The sequence below is a fragment of the Mesoplodon densirostris genome, chromosome 2 (genome assembly GCF_025265405.1).
Source record: "Mesoplodon densirostris isolate mMesDen1 chromosome 2, mMesDen1 primary haplotype, whole genome shotgun sequence".
Taxonomy (NCBI): Eukaryota; Metazoa; Chordata; class Mammalia; order Artiodactyla; family Ziphiidae; genus Mesoplodon; species Mesoplodon densirostris.
This window is the reverse complement of record NC_082662.1, coordinates 70,482,742-70,507,788: the sequence shown is the minus strand read 5'-3', so window position 1 is coordinate 70,507,788 and position 25,047 is coordinate 70,482,742. Positions and strand designations below refer to the sequence as shown.

At 38.1% G+C, this 25,047-nt stretch overlaps 1 protein-coding gene and 1 pseudogene across 1 annotated transcript; both read right to left on the bottom strand.

Moving 5' to 3' along the window:
* Positions 1–9,275: 9,275 nt before the first annotated feature.
* IFI44L (interferon induced protein 44 like) lies at positions 9,276–23,585 on the bottom strand. The gene is given in 9 exon segments (XM_060084741.1): positions 9,276–9,446; positions 9,726–9,826; positions 13,330–13,501; positions 14,963–14,982; positions 14,985–15,114; positions 21,605–21,800; positions 22,525–22,573; positions 23,101–23,494; positions 23,496–23,585. Coding segments are annotated over 9 exon segments (1,323 nt in total).
* LOC132483603 (chromodomain Y-like protein) lies at positions 18,577–20,227 on the bottom strand (annotated as a pseudogene).
* Positions 23,586–25,047: the final 1,462 nt, after the last annotated feature.

Genomic DNA, 25,047 nt, shown 5'->3' with positions numbered 1-25,047 from the left:
ACTTCTCAATCTGGTGGAAAATCAAATCCATTTTCCATTAAATATTGAAAAACAGATAATATGTACTGCCACAAAGTTTGCATTTATACCTTTTATTTACTTTACATTACAAATGAAATGAGTAAATGTAGGGTGAAAAGATAGCAAGAAAAGTCATTAGCTAGTTTTTCATTCTAAATAATTACTTTTTTTTCCCCTTTATTTATTTATTTTTTTTTTTTGCGGTACGCGGACCTCTCACTGTTGTGGCCTCTCCCGTTGCGGAGCACAGGCTCTGGACATGCAAGCTTAGTGGCCATGGCCCACGGGCCCAGCCGCTCCACGGCATGTGGGATCTTCCCAGACTGGGGCACGAACCTGTGTCCCCTGCAACGGCAGGCAGACTCTCAACCACTGCGCCACCAGGGAAGCCCTAAATAATTACTTTTTAAGTTAAAAACAGAAAAGACTTCTTTGCAGGAGGCTGGGAAAAGTGGAAAGCAGTAAGTCACTTACCTGTTTGGAGGATCTATACAAGGGCTGAAGCTGAGAGTAGTTGCTCTCTCTGGACAGGTAGGCAGGTGCAAACTGGGAGCAGAAAATTTCTCAGCAACCTTGAGGCTTCAGAGACTCAGACAAAAGAAAACAAACTCAGTGTGGCCCAGCCCTGTTGGCAGTGTGCCCATTTCGCTCCAGTGAGCAAGCATAAAGGAATCCAGCTAATTTTAGATAGTAAAGTCATATAAAAATAATATTGGAAGAATCAAGGAATTGAAGTCAGAAGGAAAAAAACCTAATAGCTCTCTACTTTTTCTTAAAATGACTTAAAAATATTTTAAGGAAAATTCAATCAGTTTCTGTATATGGACATACAAGAAAGCACTGTGTATTCTACCTCCAGAAGGTATCTCAAATACATTCACTCCTCTTCATCTCTGCTATCAATATATTCTAAATCAATACATGTATATTGTTGAAACAGCCTCCTAATTGTTCCCTCCATTTTTCTGCTTGCCTCCTCTCCAATTCCTTCTCCTCAACAAAGCCAGTCAACTTCATTTGTAAAATACATACTAAAATATGTAAATTTCACACTAAAACCCCTTCTCTGACTTCACATTGCTGGGGATCACAAACTTGTGTCGTATAGGCTGAACACAACCTGCAGATTTGTTTTGTAAGGCCAACAAATTTCCTTTTCTTTCTTTTTTTTCCTTCTTTCTTTCTTCCTTTCTTTCTTTTTCTGGGGGCCAGGGAGTGGATTTTAAGTTTGAATGCTTTTATATCATTCCAGTTCCAAGTGTCCTCACAAATCTATTCCTGGTTCTGAAATTTTTAAATTACTTGCCTGGCCCAAAAAGGAATTAAGTTTTTGACTCTATTTTAAAAAGCAATATCTAATAAAGATATTTTAAGCAGATTTAAGTATATTTAATTAGCTAAAAAAGTGCCAGAAGTTATCATATGTTTATTATTTGCAAGGTACTTTCCATGTTAGCTCATTTATTTATTTCAATAATCTTATGAGGGCTTCCCTGGTGACACAGTGGTTGAGAGTCCGCCTGCCGATGCAGGGGACACGGGTTCGTGCCCCGGTCCGGGAAGATCCCACATGCCGCAGAGCGGCTAGGCCCGTGAGCCATGGCCACTGGGCCTGCGCGTCCGGAGCCTGTGCTTCACAATGGGAGAGGCCACATCAGTGAGAGGCCCACGTACTGCAAAAAATAATAATAATAATAACAATAATAATCTTATGAGAAAGATACCAATCTTCCCTCCAGTTTTTAGATAAATAAACAGAATATTGTAGTTAAATAATTTGCCAAATTTCACTCCACTGCTAAATTGTATAGCCAAGATTTGAACCATAATCTAAGTGAAAGCAGAGTGATAGTGGTTTCACAGGTACATACATTTGTCAAAACGGATCAAATTACATACTTTCGACAGGTGCAATTAAAAGTATCTTAGTTGTACCTTACTATAGCTGTTAAGAAAAAAAAGTTCACAGTTTCCAAACAATATATTATCCTCTTTTTCCCTGTATTGTAAGGAAATTTGTAATACTATTAAACTGCCTGGCAACAGTTTAAGGGCAATGACATACATAAATATACTTAAATAATTCATTAATATGAAAATAAAAGTAAGAAAAATAACATCTATGAGATCTCTCATCTTCCACTTGGAATAGAGGCTCTTTTTCAAAAGCTATTAATTATCTGTTAAGTCCAATGTCTCTAGCTATGCAAGGTAAGCTTCCTATTTGTGTTGTGAACTGAGATTCTTTCATTCATTCTTTCTTTCAATATTTATCCGATATCCATTATGTGCCTACCTACTACTGTTCTGGAGGCTAGGGATATAGTAGACAAGACAGACAAAGTTCCTGTCCTCATAAACCTATATTCTTCTTTGGAAGGCAGGCAATCAACACAAATGTCATCTAGAGAAAAGTGTTATGAGGAAAATAAATGGGAATGAGAGGGAAAGGAATGATGTGAGAAGGTATCTGCCACTTTTGATCACGTGATCAGAGAAGGTCTGAGGAGATGACATTGGATAATCGACCTAAATGGAGTGGGGACAGGGCCATTGAAACATCCAGGGAAGAGCATTGTAGGCAGAGAAAGCAAGCACAGACAACCTTGGATAGCAGTAAGGAGGTCAATGAGGCTGCAGTAAAGTAGGTATGGAGCAGAATGATGCCAGTGATCACTCTTGAAAGAGGAAGAATAGAGGGCAACCAGAAGGTTATTGCAATATCAGGTGAGAGGTGAAGGTCGTGTAGACTAGAATGATAGTGGGGGAATTTATGAAAAGTGGTCAGAATCAGGATGTCTTTAAGGATTAAAAAAAAAAAAAGAAGAGAACTTATTGCTGGACTGGATGTGGGGAGAAGGGTGGGGAGGAAGGAAAAAGGAGAATTTAGTATGACTGCCAAAGATTTTGACTTGAACACTGGGTGAATGGTGGAGCTATTTATTGAGATGAGTACACTGGGAGAAGATTTCTTGAGGGGAATCTAAATGTACTGAAATCTGTAAGTGCATACATAATACAGGTAGTTAGGTATATGAGATCAGAGACCAGGAAAGGGGTCAGGGATGGGCAATGAATTTGAGAATGATCAGTATATATATATATATATATATATATATATATATATATATATATATATATATATATATATATATATATATGTTAAGAATGAGTTTAAATTAATAAGAGCGGTCCTATGGACAAAGACCTGCCCTTATCCCCAATACCCAGAGGTCAGAATTATTAAAAGGGTCTATCCAAGAAGACTAATAAAAAAGTAAAAAGTAGAGAAAAGCCAGAAAAGTAGAGAAAAGCTAGAAGAGTCAGCTATCCCAGGACTCACGTGAGGAAGGGGGAAGTGATCAGCTGCATCAAATGATGGAGAGATTCCCTTCTGCACCTCCTCCATTTATACATCTGGAAAGACTCACTCTCTTCCTCAGGAGCTGGGAATTTGAGGGATGGTCTTGTCGTACTATGGGGAGAGGGCATTTAGGTAGTGGTGACTATCTCCTGCTAGGGAAATGCTGGAAAGTGCTAAAGAATGTAGCTCCACTGCAAATAAAGATGTGAACCTGCAGAGAAGCTGACTCTGCAGCACTGAGTGAGGCTGTGGTCCATGCTTCAACAGGGAGGGAGGTCTCCCACGCTGGTCTCAGTGAGTCTTCAAGGGTGAGCAGTTCCATTTCCCTATTTTCATGGTCAGTGGAGAAGGTCTCTTGCCAAATTGGCCAATCCTGAGGGTCTTAGTGCATCAGGGTCCACTGCTTTATATGCTGCTGGTGTTAAGGAAGACTTTAAAGCTGACTCCAGCAAAGAAACATGGGAAGGTTTCTGAAAAGCTACGATGGGAGGAGCAGCCTCAAGCAGAGAACACTGGGTAAAACAAAAGGCTTGCAGAGATCAGCGAGGGTTAAACACAGTGTCATCACTGTCTGAATTCCTTCTATGGTCAGGTTCCACTGCTCCCTGAAAGGCTCAAAAGAGCAGAAGATCTTCTCTTCTTCCATTTTGAAGACTGCCTTAAGAACTCAGACTGGAGCCAGTTGGTCTAACATCACCTGGAAAACAGCTGTCAGCTCAGTTAGAAAGCTAGGAATCTTAGGGTAATATTTGACACATTCCTTGTATCATCAATGGAACTGAAATAAGTAAGGCTTAGCTCCTTAATGGTAAAGAAACAAGACATGGAGATGGGAGGAGAGATCATTTGGTAGTCAGCACTTACCCCAAATCCTTTTAAGAGATACTGTAGAATTGGCATTTATCAAGATGTAGTTTCAAACCTGCCCCCTACCTTCCCACTCCCAACACATACAAATAACCGAATAACTTAGGTAGCCCTTGCTCATAAATTATGTTATTTGAATGAACCAGTCCCTTCAAGAAATTGATATTCCCAGCTTTCCTTTCCTTGAGTCTTTGGAAGACATAGATACTTAATACGACCTCAGAGGTATGATAGGTCCCATCCAAAAACCTGTGTTGGTGCCCCCCTTTGCATACTCCCACTGGTCCTTTTAGCATCAAGGGTCAACCTTATATGTTGGGAGTATTCTGAGTGTCTCAGGTCTTTATAAAGCAGATATGCTCCAACTATTCAGAGAGTCTCAGCCAGCTAAATTTCAGAATAGAGGTGTGTCCTTCTGTTGGATAGTCTACAGATGACAGTCAGTCCATTATTAATGAAAGGCCCACAGGCCACATTGAGAAGACCATCAGGTAACATTTCTTATTTACCTTGTGAAGTGTGGGGCTTCTTCAAATGGGAATGAAGACTTTGGACACATTGCCCTGGCTTCCAGTCAGTGTCGTAACTGCTCACATGGTACTGAGAATTCCCCCTTTGTGTACCACTCTTCCTCTTGGTCCCTTCAATTCTGTTTCTCTTTCTTTCATTCTTCCACCAGAGTTATGGACAATTTCTCTTCCCTCTTTCTTCCCAGGATGGGTGACTACCTTATAGTTTCTACAGAACTGCGTCCCTCTATTACTTTTTTAATACATAGCAATTCTATAAATTCTGTGTTCAGATCCTTTCATGGCCTGGACTCCCAAGGGTCTACTACAAAACTTAAAAAAGTCTGAACACTGTTTCAGGTTTTTTTCACCCCCTGGTTTAAATAATCTTAATTCTTAAGAAGACAATGTAAGTGACTCTGGGAAATGAGGGACAAACTATACACAGGGAAGTACAAAAAATATATATAAAATTTGCTATTTTAAGAAGTTATCTAGCTTCATGTACTGCCCATTTGAAATATCTGAAGTCCTACCATGCAGATGAGCTACTTCTTTTACTCCCTGGACTCTTCAGTCATGGGGATTTGACAATCCCCCCCCACCATAAACCTGCACTGAGAACAGAACCACTGATTGCCTATCAGGCAGAACAGAGTCTGATACACTCAGAATACCATAACTGTATATATCTTAGTATGCTTATTTAAACTGTAGTGGTCCACTCACATGTGAATTACTTTCACAATATAAAACCAAAATAGAAGACAAATGAACTCAAAGGCTTAAATGTATGGGGTTGTTTTGTATTTTTTATTGATGTCAGACTGGAGTTATCATGAAATATTTCAAAGAAATCAATTGTTTAAAAACCTTTTAAAACTATAATGATCTATCCACCACTGAGCACAGCTTGTTAGTCTCTTCCCCACCCCATCCCAATTCCTGCAACCCATACTTGCAGTTTTGTTTACACTGACATTTCTTCCCTGGGGCCTGGAATAGCTTGAATCTATCCATGTGAGGGGCGTGCAGCTGGATATTGGCTATTATCCAAACTATTGTCTGGCTGACCCCAGTGCCCTGCATTTTCTTCAACACCAGAAAAAAAATTTGCAGTGGTTTGCAACTGGTAGGCAAGATTCCATCTTGCTTAGATTGATGGCAAAAATCAGATGTACTTAATCTACTCTCCTCCATAAATCAGCCCAGACACTCATCACATTAGGATTGGGATTTGGGGACATCCAAATTCCCACAGCTTTTAGGAACACCTAAAGACTTTGATCAGCCTTGCTATCAAGTGGCTACTTTAGCATCAGATGGAATTTTGTCCCTACAAGATGATTACTCATCAGCTGGTCTCTGAAGCACCTGAGACTTACTTGAGTCCCCCAATCAATTTTGTGAAATTAGTTATGAACCTGCCTTTTTTATGAAGAAGCAATATGATAACCTTTAAGATTAGTTTTCTAAAGAAGACACAGCCTTACACATCACCCACCACAATTACCCCTCTTACTAAGGTAGATACTGGGTGAATTTGTACAATGTTACCAATTTCTGTCAGAAAGAAACACTTTGGTTTTTTACTTTTTTTCAAGCTTTATTAAGATATAATTGATATATAACATTATGTAAGTTTAAGGTGTTCAACATGATGCTTTAATAAACATATATATTGTGAAATGATTACAATAAGGTTAGTTAATACATCCATCACCTCAAATCATTACACTTTTTGTATGTGTGGTGAGAACATTTAAGAACTACTTTCTAAGCAACTTTCAAGTATATGATACTGTATTGTTAACTATAGTCACCTTGCTGTACATTAGCTTATCAGAACTTATTCGCCTTACAGCTGGAAATTTGTACCCTTTAACCAACATCTCCCCATTTCCCCCACCCCTCAGCCACTGGCAACCACCATTCCACTGTTTCTATGAGTCCAGCTTTGTTAGGTTCCACATATAAGTGATGTCATAGAGTATTTGTCTTTCCTATCTGACTTATTTCTTTTAGCATATGCCATTTTGTTTAAAATGGCAGGACTTCCTTCTTTTTATGGCTTAATAATATTCCATTTTCTTTATCCATTCATCTGTTGATGGACACGTAGGTTAAGAAACAGTCACTTTTTAATGTCACAGCCAACCCACTCACTCATCCACCCACTGGGCAAAGTTTCTAGCAAAACTGTCTCTACAACATCCCTCTCACTTTAAGATGATATTCTACTTGACACCACACTTATGTTTCATCTACTGTGTCCCTTAGCACGATTTTACTAACAAATATTTTAGTGATTTGGGCTGGATTGTACATCAAGATGAATTGCAAATTATTCAAAACTCCTGAATGGCCTCTAAAACGTAGCAAAGTGGTGAATCCCACTGACTCTCAGGATGGTAGAGAAAGATTGGCAGAATCCACAATGTCAGGGAAGGTTCTCTCTCAGATAAAAGAGAAGCTTATCCCTTTTTGAAGCTCCCCTCACCAATCTTTTCCAACCTAAACTCCAAATATACATTTAGCTCCATTGGAGGTTTAAGTGTTCCCAAAGTAGTGTACAGCCAGAGGATTCAGAATTGTGACATCATTTATCTAACACCTTTATAGAAAAAAAAAAGAAAAGAAAAACTTAGCCTCAACATTTGTACTCTCAAACAATGTTGGTTCACCTGGACAGTCCCTCATTGTTTATCTCTCTTAATCATTCCATTACTTCTCTTCTTTTCAGTGTCTCCATCTCCCTCATAAGGGTGTTACATGCTACCCCTTCAAATAGAGTAAAGAAGTTCTACCTTGAATCTAACTTTACATCTAGTAAAACTTTCCTCTGCCCAGATTTTTGCTGACTCCACCTTGGAGAAAGATGAGTTATGGCCCTATAGTTTGTGAAAACAATGGTGGGTCTTCAATCACCTTCAGTCTTTCCCAACCAATAACGGCCATGTCTTGTTTTTCTCCCTGGATTACATAGAGAAAACATACCTTACTTTTTGGACCCATTGCATCCTACATACATATCATAGCCATCCTGGCTGCCACTCTAATTTTGTTCCCAATATCTACTTTGGACTCTCTTCCTCAATACTTATGACCTTTCTATTCCTAGATCTTTTTGAAAGACCCCATCCATCTCTTCCATTGAATCATGGCTCCTGGACATTCATTTGAGCACAGCTTCACCTACAGCTTTGCTTTAGGAATTATTCCTTTTTCCTTAACTATCCCTAAGGAATTCTTGCCCTTGTAATACTCAGGACTTCCCTAAAAAAGATAATAATTCTGATTATAAGTAAATTAGACTGCTTTAATATTAATAACTATTGAGCCAAAGCATATTCATTTGAAAAAGACTTAGAAATTTGAAGAAGAGAGTTAAGAGAAAAAAGAGAGGAAAAAAAAACACTGAAACCTATTTTCTGGAATTATTTTTTTATCTTTATTAATAGTTCTAACTTCTTCAGCCACCCAGAGAACTTTAGAATCATTTGGGAGCACCTGTATAAGACAACTGTGTTATTGACTTGCACTAGTAAACATATTTGACCACTCTACTTTGGAAACATGGCTAGTATGGTTTGGAATTCAATTAATGAAAATCAGGCATGGGTTCATTAGAAGAAAAAGTGTTTTTTTTTTTTTTTTACAGAAACAAAATGCAAGTCCTTTAGAAATACTTGTTCTTTTTAATTAACTTAAATCATATTGTCATCCAGAGATAAGTGAAACATTCTCCCTCCTTTATTTATCTCCAGCATTTCATTCTCTCCTAGTCTTCTCCTCTATAAGGAGAAAATTTTAAATACATGGTATCACTCTGGGGAGGTTGAGAGAGATGCTTAATAGCAGGTATGCTTGCTCCCTGCCAGGCACTATGCTAATTTCTGTGAATACAAAGATAAGTAAAATCGAAACTCTGTTTCTTAAAAGACTCACAATTTATTTAGAAAAGCAGATAACTATGTAACCAGTTTATATTCAATGTGATTAGTACTTGCATAGAGTTTTAAATTAAGTGTTATGGATAAATAATAAGGGAATAGTTAATTTTGCTGAGGAGATTTAGAAAGGTGTCATATAAATTAAATTGTAAATAGTGCAGAAATACAAAGGGTGGTTTGCAATAGAGCGTATGTTGGCCCACCACTGCTCAAGGTTGGCCTTTGCACTTGAGGTGTGACTGATCCTAGAAGGAACCATCAGTTAGATGTTGTCAGAGACAGAAGGTAAAACATGAATAGAAGCAGAGTCTCAAAGAGGCTGTCAGCAACCCTGGTTTGGTCCAAGTGTCTGAATCAAGGCAACTGATGTCACATGCAGAGCTGGAACATTCCCGCAATTGCCCCTGAAAACAAAACATAAAAAGAGTGAAAACAAAGCACATATTGTAACATGGCTGTCAGGACTAGAACAGGCAGATGGTACCAGCCATCCAACTGAGGCATAGCTTAGAATTTTTCCAAAAGCTTGTGAAAGGAGCAGAACGGGGCCAGATCACCTGTTTACTCAAGAGGCAAATCCTCTAAGAAGTCATCTGCAGCCCGGAACATCTGCTTCAGTGCAGAGAGGATCAAAATGTCCTTTAAAGGATCCATCTCCTGCTCTGAAGCATACTTTTCAACCACCAAGATATTAGAAAGAGGAATGCCTAGCATCTTGTTGGCATTCTGTATCTGTGGAAAAATCAATTTAATAAGCATGTCTTATATCTGAAATTTGACTGATTTAAATATAATTCAAGAAACAGAAAAAGCAATGGCTTAATAAAGTATTTTCTGAATATAATTATAATTCAGATCATTATTTCAAAGTGGGGTATAAACTTGAGTCAACCAGGTAATTGATCCATTTCTTCATTTACCCGTGAATATGTAGTGTGAGCACACACACACACACACACACACAGTACAACACTATTACAATACTATCTAGTTGCAAGAAGTATTCCTCACCTGGCTTTGAGAAATCATAGATTTATTCATCTTTAAGAAGTTGTCTTGAAGAACCACATAGCAATTATTCACTTTAGTAACCAATGCTACATGTGCTACACCTATATCAAATAGATAAATCAGTTATTTTATATCATAAACAGAAGCGTGTCAACAAGGTAATTAAATATGTGTGAAAACAGTACTCTGTAACGTAAATTTGAGATCAGGAGAATGCAATATCCCCAAGAAATCTCAATATGAGACTTGAAGTTCTTCTAACAGGAGAAATGATTCCTTCCAAAGTGAGAGATCATTTCTAAATGCAATTAAATTCACACTAAGTTGCAATCAGCTACTATCCCATTCAAATAGTGTGTTTTAAAGTGTCCAGGGGGTAAAAGTGGTTGCTGAATCTTGAAGACTACAAAAGAACCCCAAGAAAGAGAAAGTGAGGAGGGTTGTGTGTGAGCATTTATAAAAGCAAAGTACACTGATTTCACAGTTCTACTAAGGACCTCTTGCCTTTTCCCTCAAACCGCAGAGATCAGATGAGTAAATCACACTCGCCTCCTAACGGAATCAAAGTTCTGCTTTACTAATAACTGATTCCCCAGGAAGGATAGAGGGGATATCCCTACAAACCCCAAAGACATAAAAAGAATAAGAAAATACTACAAACAACCTTACATGCATAAATTTGACAACTTAGAAGAAAAATACTAAAACTACACACTACAAACTACCACAACTCATCTAATATGAAATATATAATTTTAATAACTCTAAAACTATTTTTAAATTGAATTTGTGGTTTTAAAAACTCCTGAAAAAGAAATCTTCAGGCCCAGATGGCTTTACTGGAGAATTCTACCAGACATTTAAAAAGAAATTAATACCAGTTCTACACAATCTTTTCCAGAAAATGAAAGAAGAAGGAACACTTCCCAACTCATTATAAAAATAAAAAAACACAACTACAGACCAATATTCCTCATAAATATAGATGCAAAAATTCTTAATAAAATATTATCATACAGGATTCAGCAATACATAAAAAGAATTATGCACCATGAACACATGATTTTTTTTCCTAAAGAGACAAAGTTGGCTTAAGATTCAAATTCAGTCTATATAATCCATGATACAAACAAGCTAAAGAGGAAAAACTCCCAGGATCATATCAATCTATGGAGAAAAACCATTTGGCAAAATTCAACACCAATTCATGATTTAAAAAAAAAAAACTCCTAGAGAAGTAGGAATAAAGAAGAACTTCCTCAACTTAATAAAGAACTATTATTAAAAACCTATAGTTGACATCATAGTGGTGAAACACTAGATACTTTCCTCCTAAGATCAGAAACAAGGCAAGGGTATCTGCTCTCACCACTATTATTCAACATAGTATTGGAAGTCCTAGCCAGGACAGTAAGACAAGCAAAGGAAATAAAACACATACAAATTGAAAAGGAAGACATAAAATTGTCCCCATCTGAGATGTCATGAAATCCTAAGAACTCAACAAAAAATCTTCCTAGAGCTAACAAACTATCAATATCCCACCAAGATTTTTTTGTAGAAATAGATAAGGTAATTCTAAAATTCCCATGGAAATGTAAAGGTACTAGAACAGCTAAAACAATTTTGACAAATAAAAATAACATGGGAGGAATTATTTTACCCACTTTAAGACCTATATTTTTATTATTATATAGCTACAGTTATAAAGACTGTGTGGTGTTGGTAGAAGAATGAACACATAGATCAAGGGAACAGAATACAGAACCCAGAAATAGATGCACAAAAGCAAGGACAATGAATTTTTGACAACAGTGCAAAAGCAATACAATGGAGCAATGATAATCTTTTCAACAAGTGGTGCTGGAGCAATTGAATATCCATAGGCAAAATAAAATAAAATAAACCTTGACCTATACCTCACATCTTACACAAAAAGTGATTCAGAATTAATCATATATTCAAATGTAAAAACTAAGACTATAAAACTTTCAGACAAAGAAAAAATTTGGGGACTTATAGCTTGGTAATGGATTTTAGACACAAAATGAAAAGCATGATCCTTAAAAGAAAGAATTGATAAATTAGAGTTCACCAAAATTTTTTAAATTTAGTTTTTTGAAAGTCTCCGTTAAGATAATGAAAAGACAACTGAGCACTGGGAGAAAGAAACTATTTGCAAACTATATATCTGATAATTGACTCATATCTAGAATTTATGGATCTCTTAAAACTCAACAGTAAAAAACCAAAGTGTCCGAATAGAAAATAGGTCAAAGACATGAAGAGATATTTCCCTGAGGAATACATATACAAACAAATAAGTACATTAAAAGATGTTCGGGGCTTCCCTGGTGGTGCAGTGGTTGAGAGTCCGCCTGCCGATGCAGCGGACACGGGTTCGTGCCCCTGTCCCGGAAGATCCCACATGCCGCGGAGCGGCTGGGCCCGTGAGCCATGGCCGCGGAGCCTGTGTGTCCGGAGCCTGTGCTCCGCAACGGGAGAGGCCACAGCAGTGAGAGGCCCACGTACAGCAAAAAAAAAAAAAAAAAAGATGTTCAATGTAATTCATCATTAGGACAATGCAAATAAAGACCATGATGAGCTATCACTATACACCTATTAGAAGAGTTAATTTTTTAAAAAAATAGCAATAATGGCAAATACTAGCAAGAATACAGAGAAACTAGGTCTCTCATATATTGTTAAAATATAAAATGTGCGGTAATTCTGAAGAGTGGTTTGGTGGTTTCTTAAAAAATTAAACACACACTTAGCATAGGACCCAACAATCACAATTTCAGGGAATTATCCCAGAAAAATGAAAACTTATGTCCACACAAAAACCTGCACACTAATATTCAAAGGAGCTTTATTTGCAATAGCCAAAAACCAGAAGTAATCAAAACGTCCTTTGATAAAGAATGGTTAAAGCAACTGTGGAATATCTATACCATGGATTACTACTCAACAATAAAAAGGAATGAACAATTGATATACACAACAACTTCAATGGAATTCAAAGGATATTAGGCTGAGCAAAAAAAGTCAGTCTCAAATCAGACATACTGTTGGATTCCATTTGTATAACATTCTCAAAATGACAAAAGTATGGAGATGGAGGAGAGATTAGTTGCTGCCAAAAACTATGGATGGTGAGGATTGGGGGATACCATGACAAAGACCTTGTGGTGATAGAGTAGTTCTGTATCTTGATTGTAGTGGCGGTTACATGAATCTACACATGTGACAAAATGACAAAGCTATACTACACATTATAAGAGTGTTATATCTCCCGGTTTTAATCTTTCTGGTCTAGACACATAATGTGGGGAGGTGACTCCTCTATCTAGCCACAGGAAAATCACACATGAGAAAAAAACTATGGCCTTTCTAATCTTTAAGGAATGAAGACTAGGATTTAGGGTCCTGCTTTCAGTAAAGCCTTTGGATGATCTCCATCTGCTGTTGCCACCAACTAACCCAGGGCTTGGGAAATTGGATGAAGGGGGTATGGGACCTTGCTGTACTCTTTTTGCAATTTCCTGTTAATATAGCATTATTTCCAAGTAAAAATATTTTTAATAAGTACAATGAGACTCACTGCAGTTTAATATTTCTTTCTGAACTTGTTTGAACTTTGCCACCATTTTAGAGGAGAGATTGTCAATAGAGTTGATATCAAAGACATAAGCCACACAGTGAATCCTGTCTTTCAGTGATGGAGAGGTGATGAAAGTAGGATGCTTGGGTGTAATTGGTTTATGGGGACTAATCTGTTATAGAAACATAAGGTAACATTTAGAGAGTCTCTGCTGAATTCTTTCAGATAAAATTCATGTTTCAAACATGCCCACCACTAACCTCCAACCCAAAATCTTCCCGTCCCCCCAATACTCCTTCCCCAGATTAGTTAGTAGCACCCCTTTCATGCTTCCTCTCCACTGTTAGCATGGCGCCATTATGTCTTTTTTATAAAACAACACACTCCATTGCTTTGGCAAAAATGGTGATTATAACTTAATTATCCATAGTGGAAATATTTCAGAAAAGTACAAATAATGTTTTTTTTAAAACTTAATTTCAAAACTCTTGCATACTTAAATGGACTAACTGAGAGAAAAGGCAAGAGAAAAATATATTGAAAATGTCATTTAAACTAAAACACTATAATTTCTTTTAATTTTACAGAAGAAAAAGAAACTAAAGTGAAAAAAATACCAAATTTTAAATTACCATCTCCTTACCACAAGACAATAATCTTTCCAGGGTTAAGAAAATAATTACAAAACATAATACAAGGCTGGGTTCATTATTTTTTTAACTATATGTTTCAGTGTTGGACTGAATTGATTGACTCTGTGCTGTGAAAAATGAAGGTGCTCATACGTCCATGATTTCTCCCATTTCTCTACCCTGCTCCTCCACCCTGTATCTTTATGTCTTTTTAGATTGTGAGCTTCTTGAGGATAGGATTATGTTCATATTCAAAACTAGTGTAGTATCTGACACAAATTAGGTTTTTAATCAACAGTTTTTAAATAAATAAGTGCATAGTTAAGGTTTCCAATCAAGCACAATTGAGAGGCAAAAGAAGTCACTGCTTAGAAACTGAGGCTGATTTTATTGTGCCTAAAAGAAAGGTGATAATAATGGTTAACTTTTTGAGAACTTAGAGTACATCTTCTCGTTTAATCTTCTTAGCCACCTGTGAGATGAGCATTAGCATTATCTACATTTCACACACACATGAAAAAACTAAGACTTACAGAGACAAGTATGTAACTTGCTTATGGGTACACACATAATTGGTGGCAGAGCCAACCTTTGAATCTAAGTATTTAAGTAGTGAAGCCTGATTACTTTCAGTATAACATCACACTTCAACAAAAAGTGGTTGTTTCAATATTTTACCTAAGTGATTATTAAAGTTCAAGAGATTATACTACTACTTTCCTACTATTTTACATCATTATAAAGAATGATATAAACACAGTTCCTCCTGAACTTTTCCTGGAACCTATATGAGTAGAATCTTGCCTTTTGGCTATATTTCTTAATGCTATAGAAAATAAGAGCTGTTATCTACTTTCCTTACTCGAATACTTATTAAAGTACAGTAGTATTGGTTGGTGTTAAAACCACTTTATGACAGTTGAAACTGCCTGGGGTAAAAAGTCAATGAAAAGCATTGATGAAAATGATTTGAAATGTTTTAGACATTGAAGGATTCTTACCTGATATCTGTCTGGCACCAGCCTTTTAAGATGTGGGGTATGTCTGCCACATATAAGCCTACTCCCTCTTTCTCATCCAGGCCCATGGAGTCACACAACATAAATGGCAGAGATTTACCATCTTTTACATCTTTAATAGAATATATCCTATACTGTAAAACAAAACACATCAAGTATAAAAGTTCATTCTTCAACTAGCCTTCAAGACATGAAAATAGGAAAAATAGAAACTGGTTAATATTTTTAAACTGTGGTCCTCAAACATTTTGGTCTCAGGATCAACTTAGACTCTTAAAAATTATTGAGGGTCCCAAAGTTATTTTATTTGTGTGAGTTATATCTATTGACATGTAACATACTAGAAATTAAAACAAAAATTTTAAATATTTCTTAAATCATTTAAAAATACAATTATGAACCTGTTACATGTTAACCTAATTATCAATTTTACAAAAAAAAATTTTCCAAAAAAATTATAGAAAAGAGTGGAATTGATTTACTTTTTGCAATTCTCTTTAATGTCTAAATTAATAGAAAGCAGTTGGATTCTCATATTTGCCTCTGCATTCAATCTGTTGTGATATACTGTTTTGGTTGAAGTATATGAAAAAAATCTGGCCTCACACATACATGTAGTAGGCAAGGAGGGAGTATTTAATTTAACAGATTTCAGAGAATTATGGACATTCCTCATTAATAATACATCAAAGATGAACAAGTGATAATTTCTCAAAGATTAGCTGCAATGTGAAATCCGTGACGTGTTCATACTATTACATTAAGTTCGTTGATCTATCTTACACTTTGAATATATCTTTTATCCATCCATGATTTTGTAACCTGATGCATTGGTCATTTGAAAATATTGGTTCACTGGCTTATCTGCATGGTCCAAATATTGGCACATTTCATTGTACAATATTAAAACATCATATTTGTTAATACCATCATCAATCTCATTAGATAAGTCTTTAAGTTCTTTAGTTTCCAATCTCAAAGTGGTGGATACAAGTTTCCCAACATTCTAATTTTTTCTTAAAAGCTCAAATGCTATCTTTGGTAACAAACACTGTGAGTTGTTGTCCTTGAAGTGACAGGCTCATTTCGTGCATTTTCCCCAAAAATGCCTACCAAATACCCAAGTATGAATCAGCAAGTCTTTCAGTTGTCTTTTCAATCAAAAGTGTTACATGAGAAAAGTTCAGCTTACAACTCAATTGCACTAATGCCCTTGCTAGACAACCACCATATTTTGACATGCATTAGGAGCACTTTATATGCACTTCCCATTTCATCACACAAAATTTTTAAATGATGTGCATTTAAAAGTTGAGTTTAAATAAAATCAATAATCGTTACTGATTCATCAAGGAAATTCTTAAGTGAAACTGGCATTTTGTTTGTTTTTACTGCAAACTCAGTGGTAGGGAAGATTACAGTGACTGTAGTAGTGTTTGGTGTCATTGCTTGATTGATGCTAAGGTGCCAACAGATAAAATTATATTTGTTTGATCAGTTCAAATGTTAATACACTAGAAAGATCAAAAAGCATCTTAGTGTTTTAAAAAGAGTTTTAAGCTCACAGATCCCCTAAAAGAGTTTCAGGGACTCTCAGGTGTCCACAAACCTCACTTTAAGAAGCACTACTTTAACAAAGCTTCTTTTCTAGACACACTCAATCTGATCCCAAGACTATTTTTCAGGAAAACTCTGAAAAAAATTTATTTATTGGTCAAATACACTTCCAACATAGACACAACTGTGGAAGATTTGGGAAGAATCACAAAGAAAAGGACTTCTCAGAGACACCAGACAATAATCTCCATTCTCCCACTCTAAACGAGGAAGTGGAGAATCCCCCTGTAGCCTATTGTAATTTGTGTTTTTGTTTGTTTTCAAATGTGTTAAGAAATATTAGTTTCATTTAACCAGGTTTCACAGCTGAATATTTATTCTATAAAAACTTTACTGATTGTACATTTTATATATAGTTCAAACTACTGAACGAAAAAAGTAGGTCCCAAAGATGCAAAATTACAGCACCAACCAATCCAAGGTAAAGGCAGATTTACATGCTGTACAGCTCTCCGAAGCCAGGAGGTGGTCAATTTTAAGTATAAATGTCAAAACTGTACAAAATAAGGTTTTGATTTTATTTCATTCTTCATACATTCCATACGATTGCAAGCTCAGAAACCTACTGAATGGTAGACATCTGAAATCAGGAATCAGTCCCCACTCCAGGCAGGAATGAGGGTGTTTATTTACACACGGCACTCTTTGAACAGCGATCTGTACTTGGTATATTGTGTTGACGTGAAAGCAGAGACCAAGAACATTAAACGTCGATATAAGGTAGTTCTTTCTCTTAAAAAGGAGTTTCTGCATTTAATAGTGTGCCAAAAGAATTTTAACTTATTAAATAAAATATATTCTAAGTGAACTAAAAATTACACTTTATAAACATAAAAATACTTTTATTTTTGGTGTAATACATCAATCATATCTGTAAATAGAAAACCAAAACTGTATATAAAGTAGTAGTCTTCACCCAGCAACAAGAAGCACTTATGTAGGTTTTTTTTTTTTTTTTTTTGGCGGTACGCGGGCCTCTCACTGTTGTGGCCTCTCCCGTTGTGGAGCACAGGCTCCAGACGTGCAGGCTCAGTGGCCATGGCTCACTGGCCCAGCCGCTCCTCGGCATGTGGGATCCTCCCGGACCGGGGCACGAACCCGTGTCCGCTGCATCGGCAGGCGGACTCTCAACCACTGCGCCACCAGGGAAGCCCCTTATATAGTTATTTTTCAAAAGGGTCAGAAAAAACTAATTATAAACCCACTAAGATTAACTTATAACTTATATATCATACTTACCGCTATTCAATGATTCACTAATACAGCAAAACAAGCTTTCCCCTAGAGAGAGTGGTTTCTTCCTGTCAACTGGGTAAAACTCGGACATATTTTTAAAAAAAGGGAGAATCAATTGACTTCTCAGCGTGAATCCTACGTGCGTTTTAGTCTTGGGGGTATGTTCATCAGTGCGTGTTTAATCAGAAATACTTATCTTGAAAGATAAGTCTTCCTACTGATTTAGAATTTTCCATCTCTAAGGTTTTGTACCTTCTTGGAGACAAGGGCATACCTCAGATTTTTTCTATATTTCTATTTGGGGCAAGGGAGGCAAGGTTGGCTAACACCTCTTTAGATTCTGTGTTCTAGAGGGGAAAAAACAAAGAAAACAAACATTATTCCAGACTTTTCTGACACCCAAACCAGGAAAACACCCTTCTTTTTTATATAGTCCTAGCCAAAGATAACAAAAATTAGAGTCTCAAAGAGCAGCCCAGAGCTCTCCATTATACTTTTATATTTGTGTGTGTATTAAGTATAAAATAATGACATTTGGACAAAGGAGCTTTGTAGTTATTTATTTTAAAGTTACAGTACTTAGAAACTCCTTGGTAATTAATTGCTTGTCTATTTCAAGTGCTGCTTCCAAGCGTGAGCACCGAGTGAACATGTTTCAGGCTGTGAGGGTGGGTCCGGGCCCCGGGGAGCCCCAGCCGCCCTGCGCCATGCGATTCCAGGGTCGTCTGGGGGCAGCCCGGCCATCAGAGCTCGTCGATCTTCCTCTGCAGGTACTTGAGCATGGAGTCCATGCCCTGGGCCGAGCCCCAGATCTGCTTCAGCACCTCGCACTCCTGCTCTTTGGCCTGCTCCAGCTCCAGCTCCAGCTTCCTGCTGCAGTGCACGAAGGCCTTGGATTCCACGAGCACAGCCGGATTGCAGGAGGCAAGCTCCTTAAGGCGGACCATGACTTCCCGGGTAAAGGACGTCCCCGGCCAGAACACCTGAGGACCCAGGCCTTTGCCGAACGCTGCCTGCGCCGTCAGCCTCTGCCTACTGAGCAGCGTTTCATTCGCAGATGCTCCTCCCATTACCTTGGGAAACATAACGGTGGTACGGCGGTCTGGCCTCTGTCCGAGGATAGTATCGGGTGTTTGGAACAGAGCCTTTTCATTGGCCCAAACCACGTCACAGAGAGGCAGTATGGACACTCCTCGTCCAATGGCTGGGCTGTTGACGGCTGCAATGATAGGCTTCTTAAACTGAATGAAAGTGTTCAGGAAGTTTCTGAAGGCCTCGGCCATATTCGTGCTCTCCCTCTTCCGGTCGTCAGTCAGGCGCCGCCGGATGAAGTAGATGAAGTTGAGGCCACAGCAGAAGACGCTGCCCGGGCTGCCGAGCAGCACCGGCTTGCTGTCTCGGCAGTGGCTGTGCTCTGGGCACTCTGCACTTCCGTCCTCACCTCTGGGTTGAGTGAGTTGTTCTCAGACGACTTCGTAGACAGCAGGATGTGGGTGAAGCCTTCCTGCTTCCGGACGACAATGTCCCTGTACCTGTAGGTGCTTTCCGTCTGCCTCACTGCTGCTGGTCGAAGGGCTGGTCGAAGGGCTGGTCTCGTCCATCGTCGATGAATTTCCTCCTCCCGGCCGTCACTCCCGTGACCGACGTCTGCAAGTTGGTGGTCTTGTTGGCCGTCAGCGCGTCCGTGAATGGGGAGAAACCTTTCCCCTTCACGGCTAGCCCCGTGGTCATGGCCGCGGTCAGGGGGCCGGACACCTGAGGCACCAGTGGGTGTATCCCAGGCCGGCCCCCCCATACGAGGCCGCTCGGCACTGGGGCCCGGCAGAGCCCCGACCGACTTTGTGGCCGCCACCTCCAGAGCCACCGTGTCCTCCTGCCCTTGCTCGGCGGGGTCCAGTTTCTCGGGGCGCTCGTTCTGAAAGCTGTACCCTGCGGTCCTGCTTTTGATAGGGCTCTTGGGCACGAGGATCTTTATACCTGCCATGGCCAGGTCTATGTTCTTCTGGTTCAAGAGGGACAGGGCTGGGTTCTTCCTGCACTTCTGGCCGGCCGCAAACAGCGGGCTGCTCTTGGGCTCGTTTCTTTGCTGACCACTAGTGATTTAGGAGAGGCCTTGGAAAAGATGCTGTTGGTGGGTCTGGAAATCTGTTTCCTGGCATTGTTCGAGGGGGTCCGATTGGTTCTGGTGAAGGTGCCCTCCTTCTGCTTCTCGGTGTGGAGCCTGTTAAAATCGTGGATATACTCCTCTCGGTTCACCAGGTGCTGCTCCGGCTCCGAGGTGTCATCCACACTGTCGTAGCCCTTCCACCGAACCAAATATTCTGTCTTCCCTTTTCTGTTTTTCCTTTTGTCAACGATCCTTTCAACCTGATGTGAGTTAGTGGAGACCAACATAACACGAGTTTACTCCTTTTCCAAATTTATCTGAACAATTGGTATTCAATAGTCTGTACCGCTCAAGATAAGACTCTTCAGATCGGGAGTTAAAGCCATGCCACACCTCGGCAGAACAATGACTAATATCTTAAATTAGCGGTTATTTTCTTTCCCTGCTCAACAGCCCAACCAATCACTTATTCAGTTCTCCCAAGAATCTCAACCTATTGTAATTTGTGATGGAGTCAAATCTCCCATTGCTCCATGAAATGCCTAGGAGCAATCCCACTGGAGATTTTGATCTAAGTGAATGGAGTTTACTGGTACCTCAACGTGAAAGGAATTACATGAAGCATTAGAGTTAGATACTTAAAGTACATTATAAAATTTCAAGATCAATAGGTACATTCATAGTGCCTTTAACCATTAACCTGTTTCCTTTACTTCAATTCTTCAGAAAGAAGGGTCTCTGAACAATAAAATATTCAATTTCCTTCACAAAATACTCTGTCCTGTTTTCCTTCAGTGTATATAGTATTTGCATTCTATTTGGAATTCAGGACTTACATCTTCTCTTAAAGCAATGCCTTTGGAGTTTTCAACATAAAAAGAAGGCAGAGAAATTCTGTCCTGATGAGTACCACTAATATAGCATCTATCACATTGAATACTACTTATTTGTTTATTACCTGCATTGGTCCCTGAGATCCCTCAGCAAAGGGACCAAGTATTATTTGCACTTAGGTCTCTATTGCAACACAGTATTTGGCAAACATAAACATTTCAATCAATGCTTAATGTACTGACTTGCTGTTGTGGTATCTTGCCTTGGCTCCTAAGGCTAGACTGATGTATCATAATAAAGCCACTCAAATGGATAGAATATAGCCAACATCAAGAAATAAGATGTGATTCTTGAAAGTCCTAGAAAATGCTTTCAGTTATTGAATGTGACACAAAACTAAAATGAGCTATTGCTGTCTTATGCTAAATTATGCATTGACAATGTACAGCATATTCCCAATCAGAAAATAACAATATTAGACTGTAGCAAACATAGAAAAACACAGCTTGATTATGAAATTTTCTATTCATTCCCTTTATTCTTTTTGTTTGTATGATAACATTGACAAGCACAGAATGGAAGTTTCTAGATAAATATTGCACTGTAATTGGTAGGTCTTTCAGGTAACATTTTAAAAAATGGTGTTAGTATTATACTTATTTCCTTAAATCTATTTATTTACAAATAAGATAGTCTTTATAGGAGCATTGATAGATTGATTTACCCCTGTGAAGGTTTAAATCACTGTTTTGCTTCTCATGGTCATTTCTTATAAAATAATAATTGTAATCCATAAAACAAAATCCTCAGGAAATCCTGAAATAACTTACCTGTTCAGTAATGCTGGTGACATCAGACCCCACTATGGCTTGGTGAGTCAAATGGCCTTGGAAAATGGACTTCGCTGAATTGAAAAAACTAGACTTTCCGGACCCCACTGGACCCAACAAGAGAATACAGATTTCTGAAACCAAGTCTGCATAGGGCCTGTAGGTTCTGAGGTCTGCTAGGAGACTATTTCTGTGCCTGTAAAAATGCAGTAGTTAAATACAACAGGCAAATTTCCATAAGGAAGAATACAATTCTCCTGGCACTTTTCTTCCCTCTGAAAAGTATGGTTTAATGCTTACTTATTATTTTGATATTAACATCTATCATATGACTTGAAAGTGTCTAAGTTTATACATTTTGTGCTTGAAGAAAATGCACTTGTCTATATCTAAGCTAAACATTAACCAGCAACCAAATCATTGCTAAACTGTTAGCCTTAGACCATATAAATCTAATAAGAAATAACAGGAACACTGAAGATAAATTTTCAGTAAAAAGGTTATATTAAGGAGAAATAAAAATAAAATATATGCAATGCAGGTGTTTATCTATAAACTGGGAGAAGGGACTTTGTTTTTAAAATTTTTCGAGATTCCCCAAAAACTTTATTCTCAAGGAAAGGATTCAGAGGAATTATCTAAAATGGTCATCTCAACTCTGTCTGGTAAACTTTGAATGTAACAGGGCCAAAGTGAAACATGAAGTCAAATTGTCATCAGGTGGATCTTAAAAGTTTCAGTTGGTAGTGGTTTTGTTTTTGTCGCTGTTCTAAATTGTCTTGAACACATTATGTCAGGAACACTATAACCGATTTTTATCACTCCAAGTGATACAATTTTCAATTTTACTATTTGTCGGGCCATTTATACAGTTGGTGAGTAATGAAATGAGTAATAGATAGTCCAAGAAACTAACTTACTGTGTGGCTCTTGTTATCCTGTTTATGTAGGCTGCATCATCCTTAATTCCTAAAAGAAATAAACGTATCATAATAATGTTTGAACTTGTCTGGTTTAGTGTGGCCAAGTCTACCTTCTAAATAGGGTATTGAGTCTTCTTGCATAATCCAGTTGAGCTATTGGGTTAGGAGTTAGGGTCGGCAGCATAACAAGATGAAGATGAGCTAAAATTTTCTTCTTTGTATATTAAATCACTCTGCAAACTCATATAATTATGCCTAGAGGTCCTTGAGCTGACCCCAAAGGTGTCAGTTGTCAAAATACTGAGACATTCCCCCCACCCTTTCTCTCTCTCCATCTCCATCTCCATCTCCTCACTCACACTTCTCAACTTACTTTGATCAAAGCTGCCTATTCTTTCTGGGTGATAACCCCATAACTTTTAGGCCTTCCAGGTTTCATTTTTGAACTTATAAAATATTTTGTGGCATGAAATTCAATTGTCTATCTCCTTTTTCCTTGTTCACATAGATTAATTATGACCTACCAAACACAAAGACTAGAACCAGAATGTAGGATTATCTAATTTAACATACCTTCCACTCGAAAAACTTCACACTCCAAAAATCAGGAGCCTAAGTCAGATTTTACTCCTAATTTTTCCACTAAAAGTTTAGGTATAAAAATGATTCTATTGTATAAATCTAAAGATAAATACTGATAGGGAGAAATAGAGAACTGAAATACCAGTTGGTCATCGCTAATTTCCGATGTTGAATTTAAAAATGCAGCCATCGTTTCCATTGTTTTATTCTTTTGAAATGAAAAACAGAAGGAAGTATTTGGCTCTCTAAAACTTTCAGACATTTCAGGATAATGCCCAAGCATAAAGATACCAAAAATATTCTTGGGACGATAAATCATTGTTATAGTGGATCCCTGACGAATGCACCTATTATGCATATTTCTAATTCTGTTTCCGTGGACACTTAGACTTATAAAGAAGTCTCAAAGAAACATTTCCAAGCAGCTTTTGCAGACTCTTTTCTTCATTCCATGTCAGTGCGGTTGTCACTGCCATTGTTCTGTATCTAGTGAGAAAAAAAAATTAATAGTTTGAGAGAGTAGTATAGCATTGTGGTTTCTGCTATACTAGTTCCAGTGAGTTATTTTTTCCTCTTGCCCACTTAAAGCATGTTATTTGGATTTGGATTATAAAGATTATATATATATATATATATATATATATAATACACACACACATACACATATATACATATATATGCATATATATAACTATAGGCAGATATGAAAAAAATAGATAATTTAGATATTTAAAATATCATTAATTTTTTTTTTTTTTTTTTTTTTTGCGGTATGCGGGCCTCTCACTGTTGTGGCCTCCCCCGCTGCGGAGCACAGGCTCCGGACGCGCAGGCTCCGGACGCGCAGGCTCAGCGGCCATGGCTCACGGGCCCAGCCGCTCCGCGGCATATGGGATCCTCCCAGACCGGGGCACGAACCCGTATCCCCTGCATCGGCAGGCGGACTCTCAACCACTTGCGCCACCAGGGAGGCCCAAATATCATTAATTTTTTAAGGTCAGTAGAAAAAATAAACAGACAGGATTAAAAAAATAGAGAAAAATTCATGAATTAGAACAGGGATCAGCACACTTTTTCTTAATAACAGATAGTAAAAATTTTAGTCTAAGTGGGTCATAAGGTCTCTACCACAATGACTCAACTTTGCCAATGTAAGGCAAAAGCAGCCACAAACAATATTTAAACAAATGCACATGACAGTGTTCCAGTAGAAGTTTTTCTACAAAGATAGATGGCTAGCACATAGGCCATAGTTTGCCAACCCATGAATTTGAAGGTAAAAATGAGAAATTAATGCAGAAAACAATGTACAAAGAAAGAAATTGAAACATGAGAGGATTAAATAGGATTAAATCCTATTTAATTGAATAGGATTAAAATGGTCTATTTTGCCTAAATGGCAAAATAGACCATTAGCCATCAGGCCAATTCTTTTTTTTTTTTTTTTTTTTTTCTTTTTGCGGTATGTGGGCCTCTCACTGTTGTGGCCTCTCCCGTTGCGGAGCACAGGCTCCGGATGCGCAGGCCCAGTGGCCATGGCTCACGGGCCCAGCCGCTCCGCGGCATATGGGATCCTCCCAGACCGGGGCACGAACCCGTATCCCCTGCATTGGCAGGCGGACTCTTAACCACTTGCGCCACCAGGGAGGCCCCAGGCCAATTCTTTCAATAAGAAAAATTAGAACACAGGATAAACTGTAAAACAGATATATTTGAAAGTATTGGAGAGAAAAAAAACAGTGAAGAATTATGTTATTAGCTAAGATTTGGAAAAGAAATGAAGACAGAGAGGTAAGCTTGGCATTTGATGCATCTGTCAACTTTAGAAGATGCTAAGAAGTCCAGCAAAGCTTCTGCTAGATTCATAGAGCTAGGGTAATACAGCACAACAAAGAGGGTGCCTTCACAACCCTCCCCGAGGCCATGTGTGACAATTTT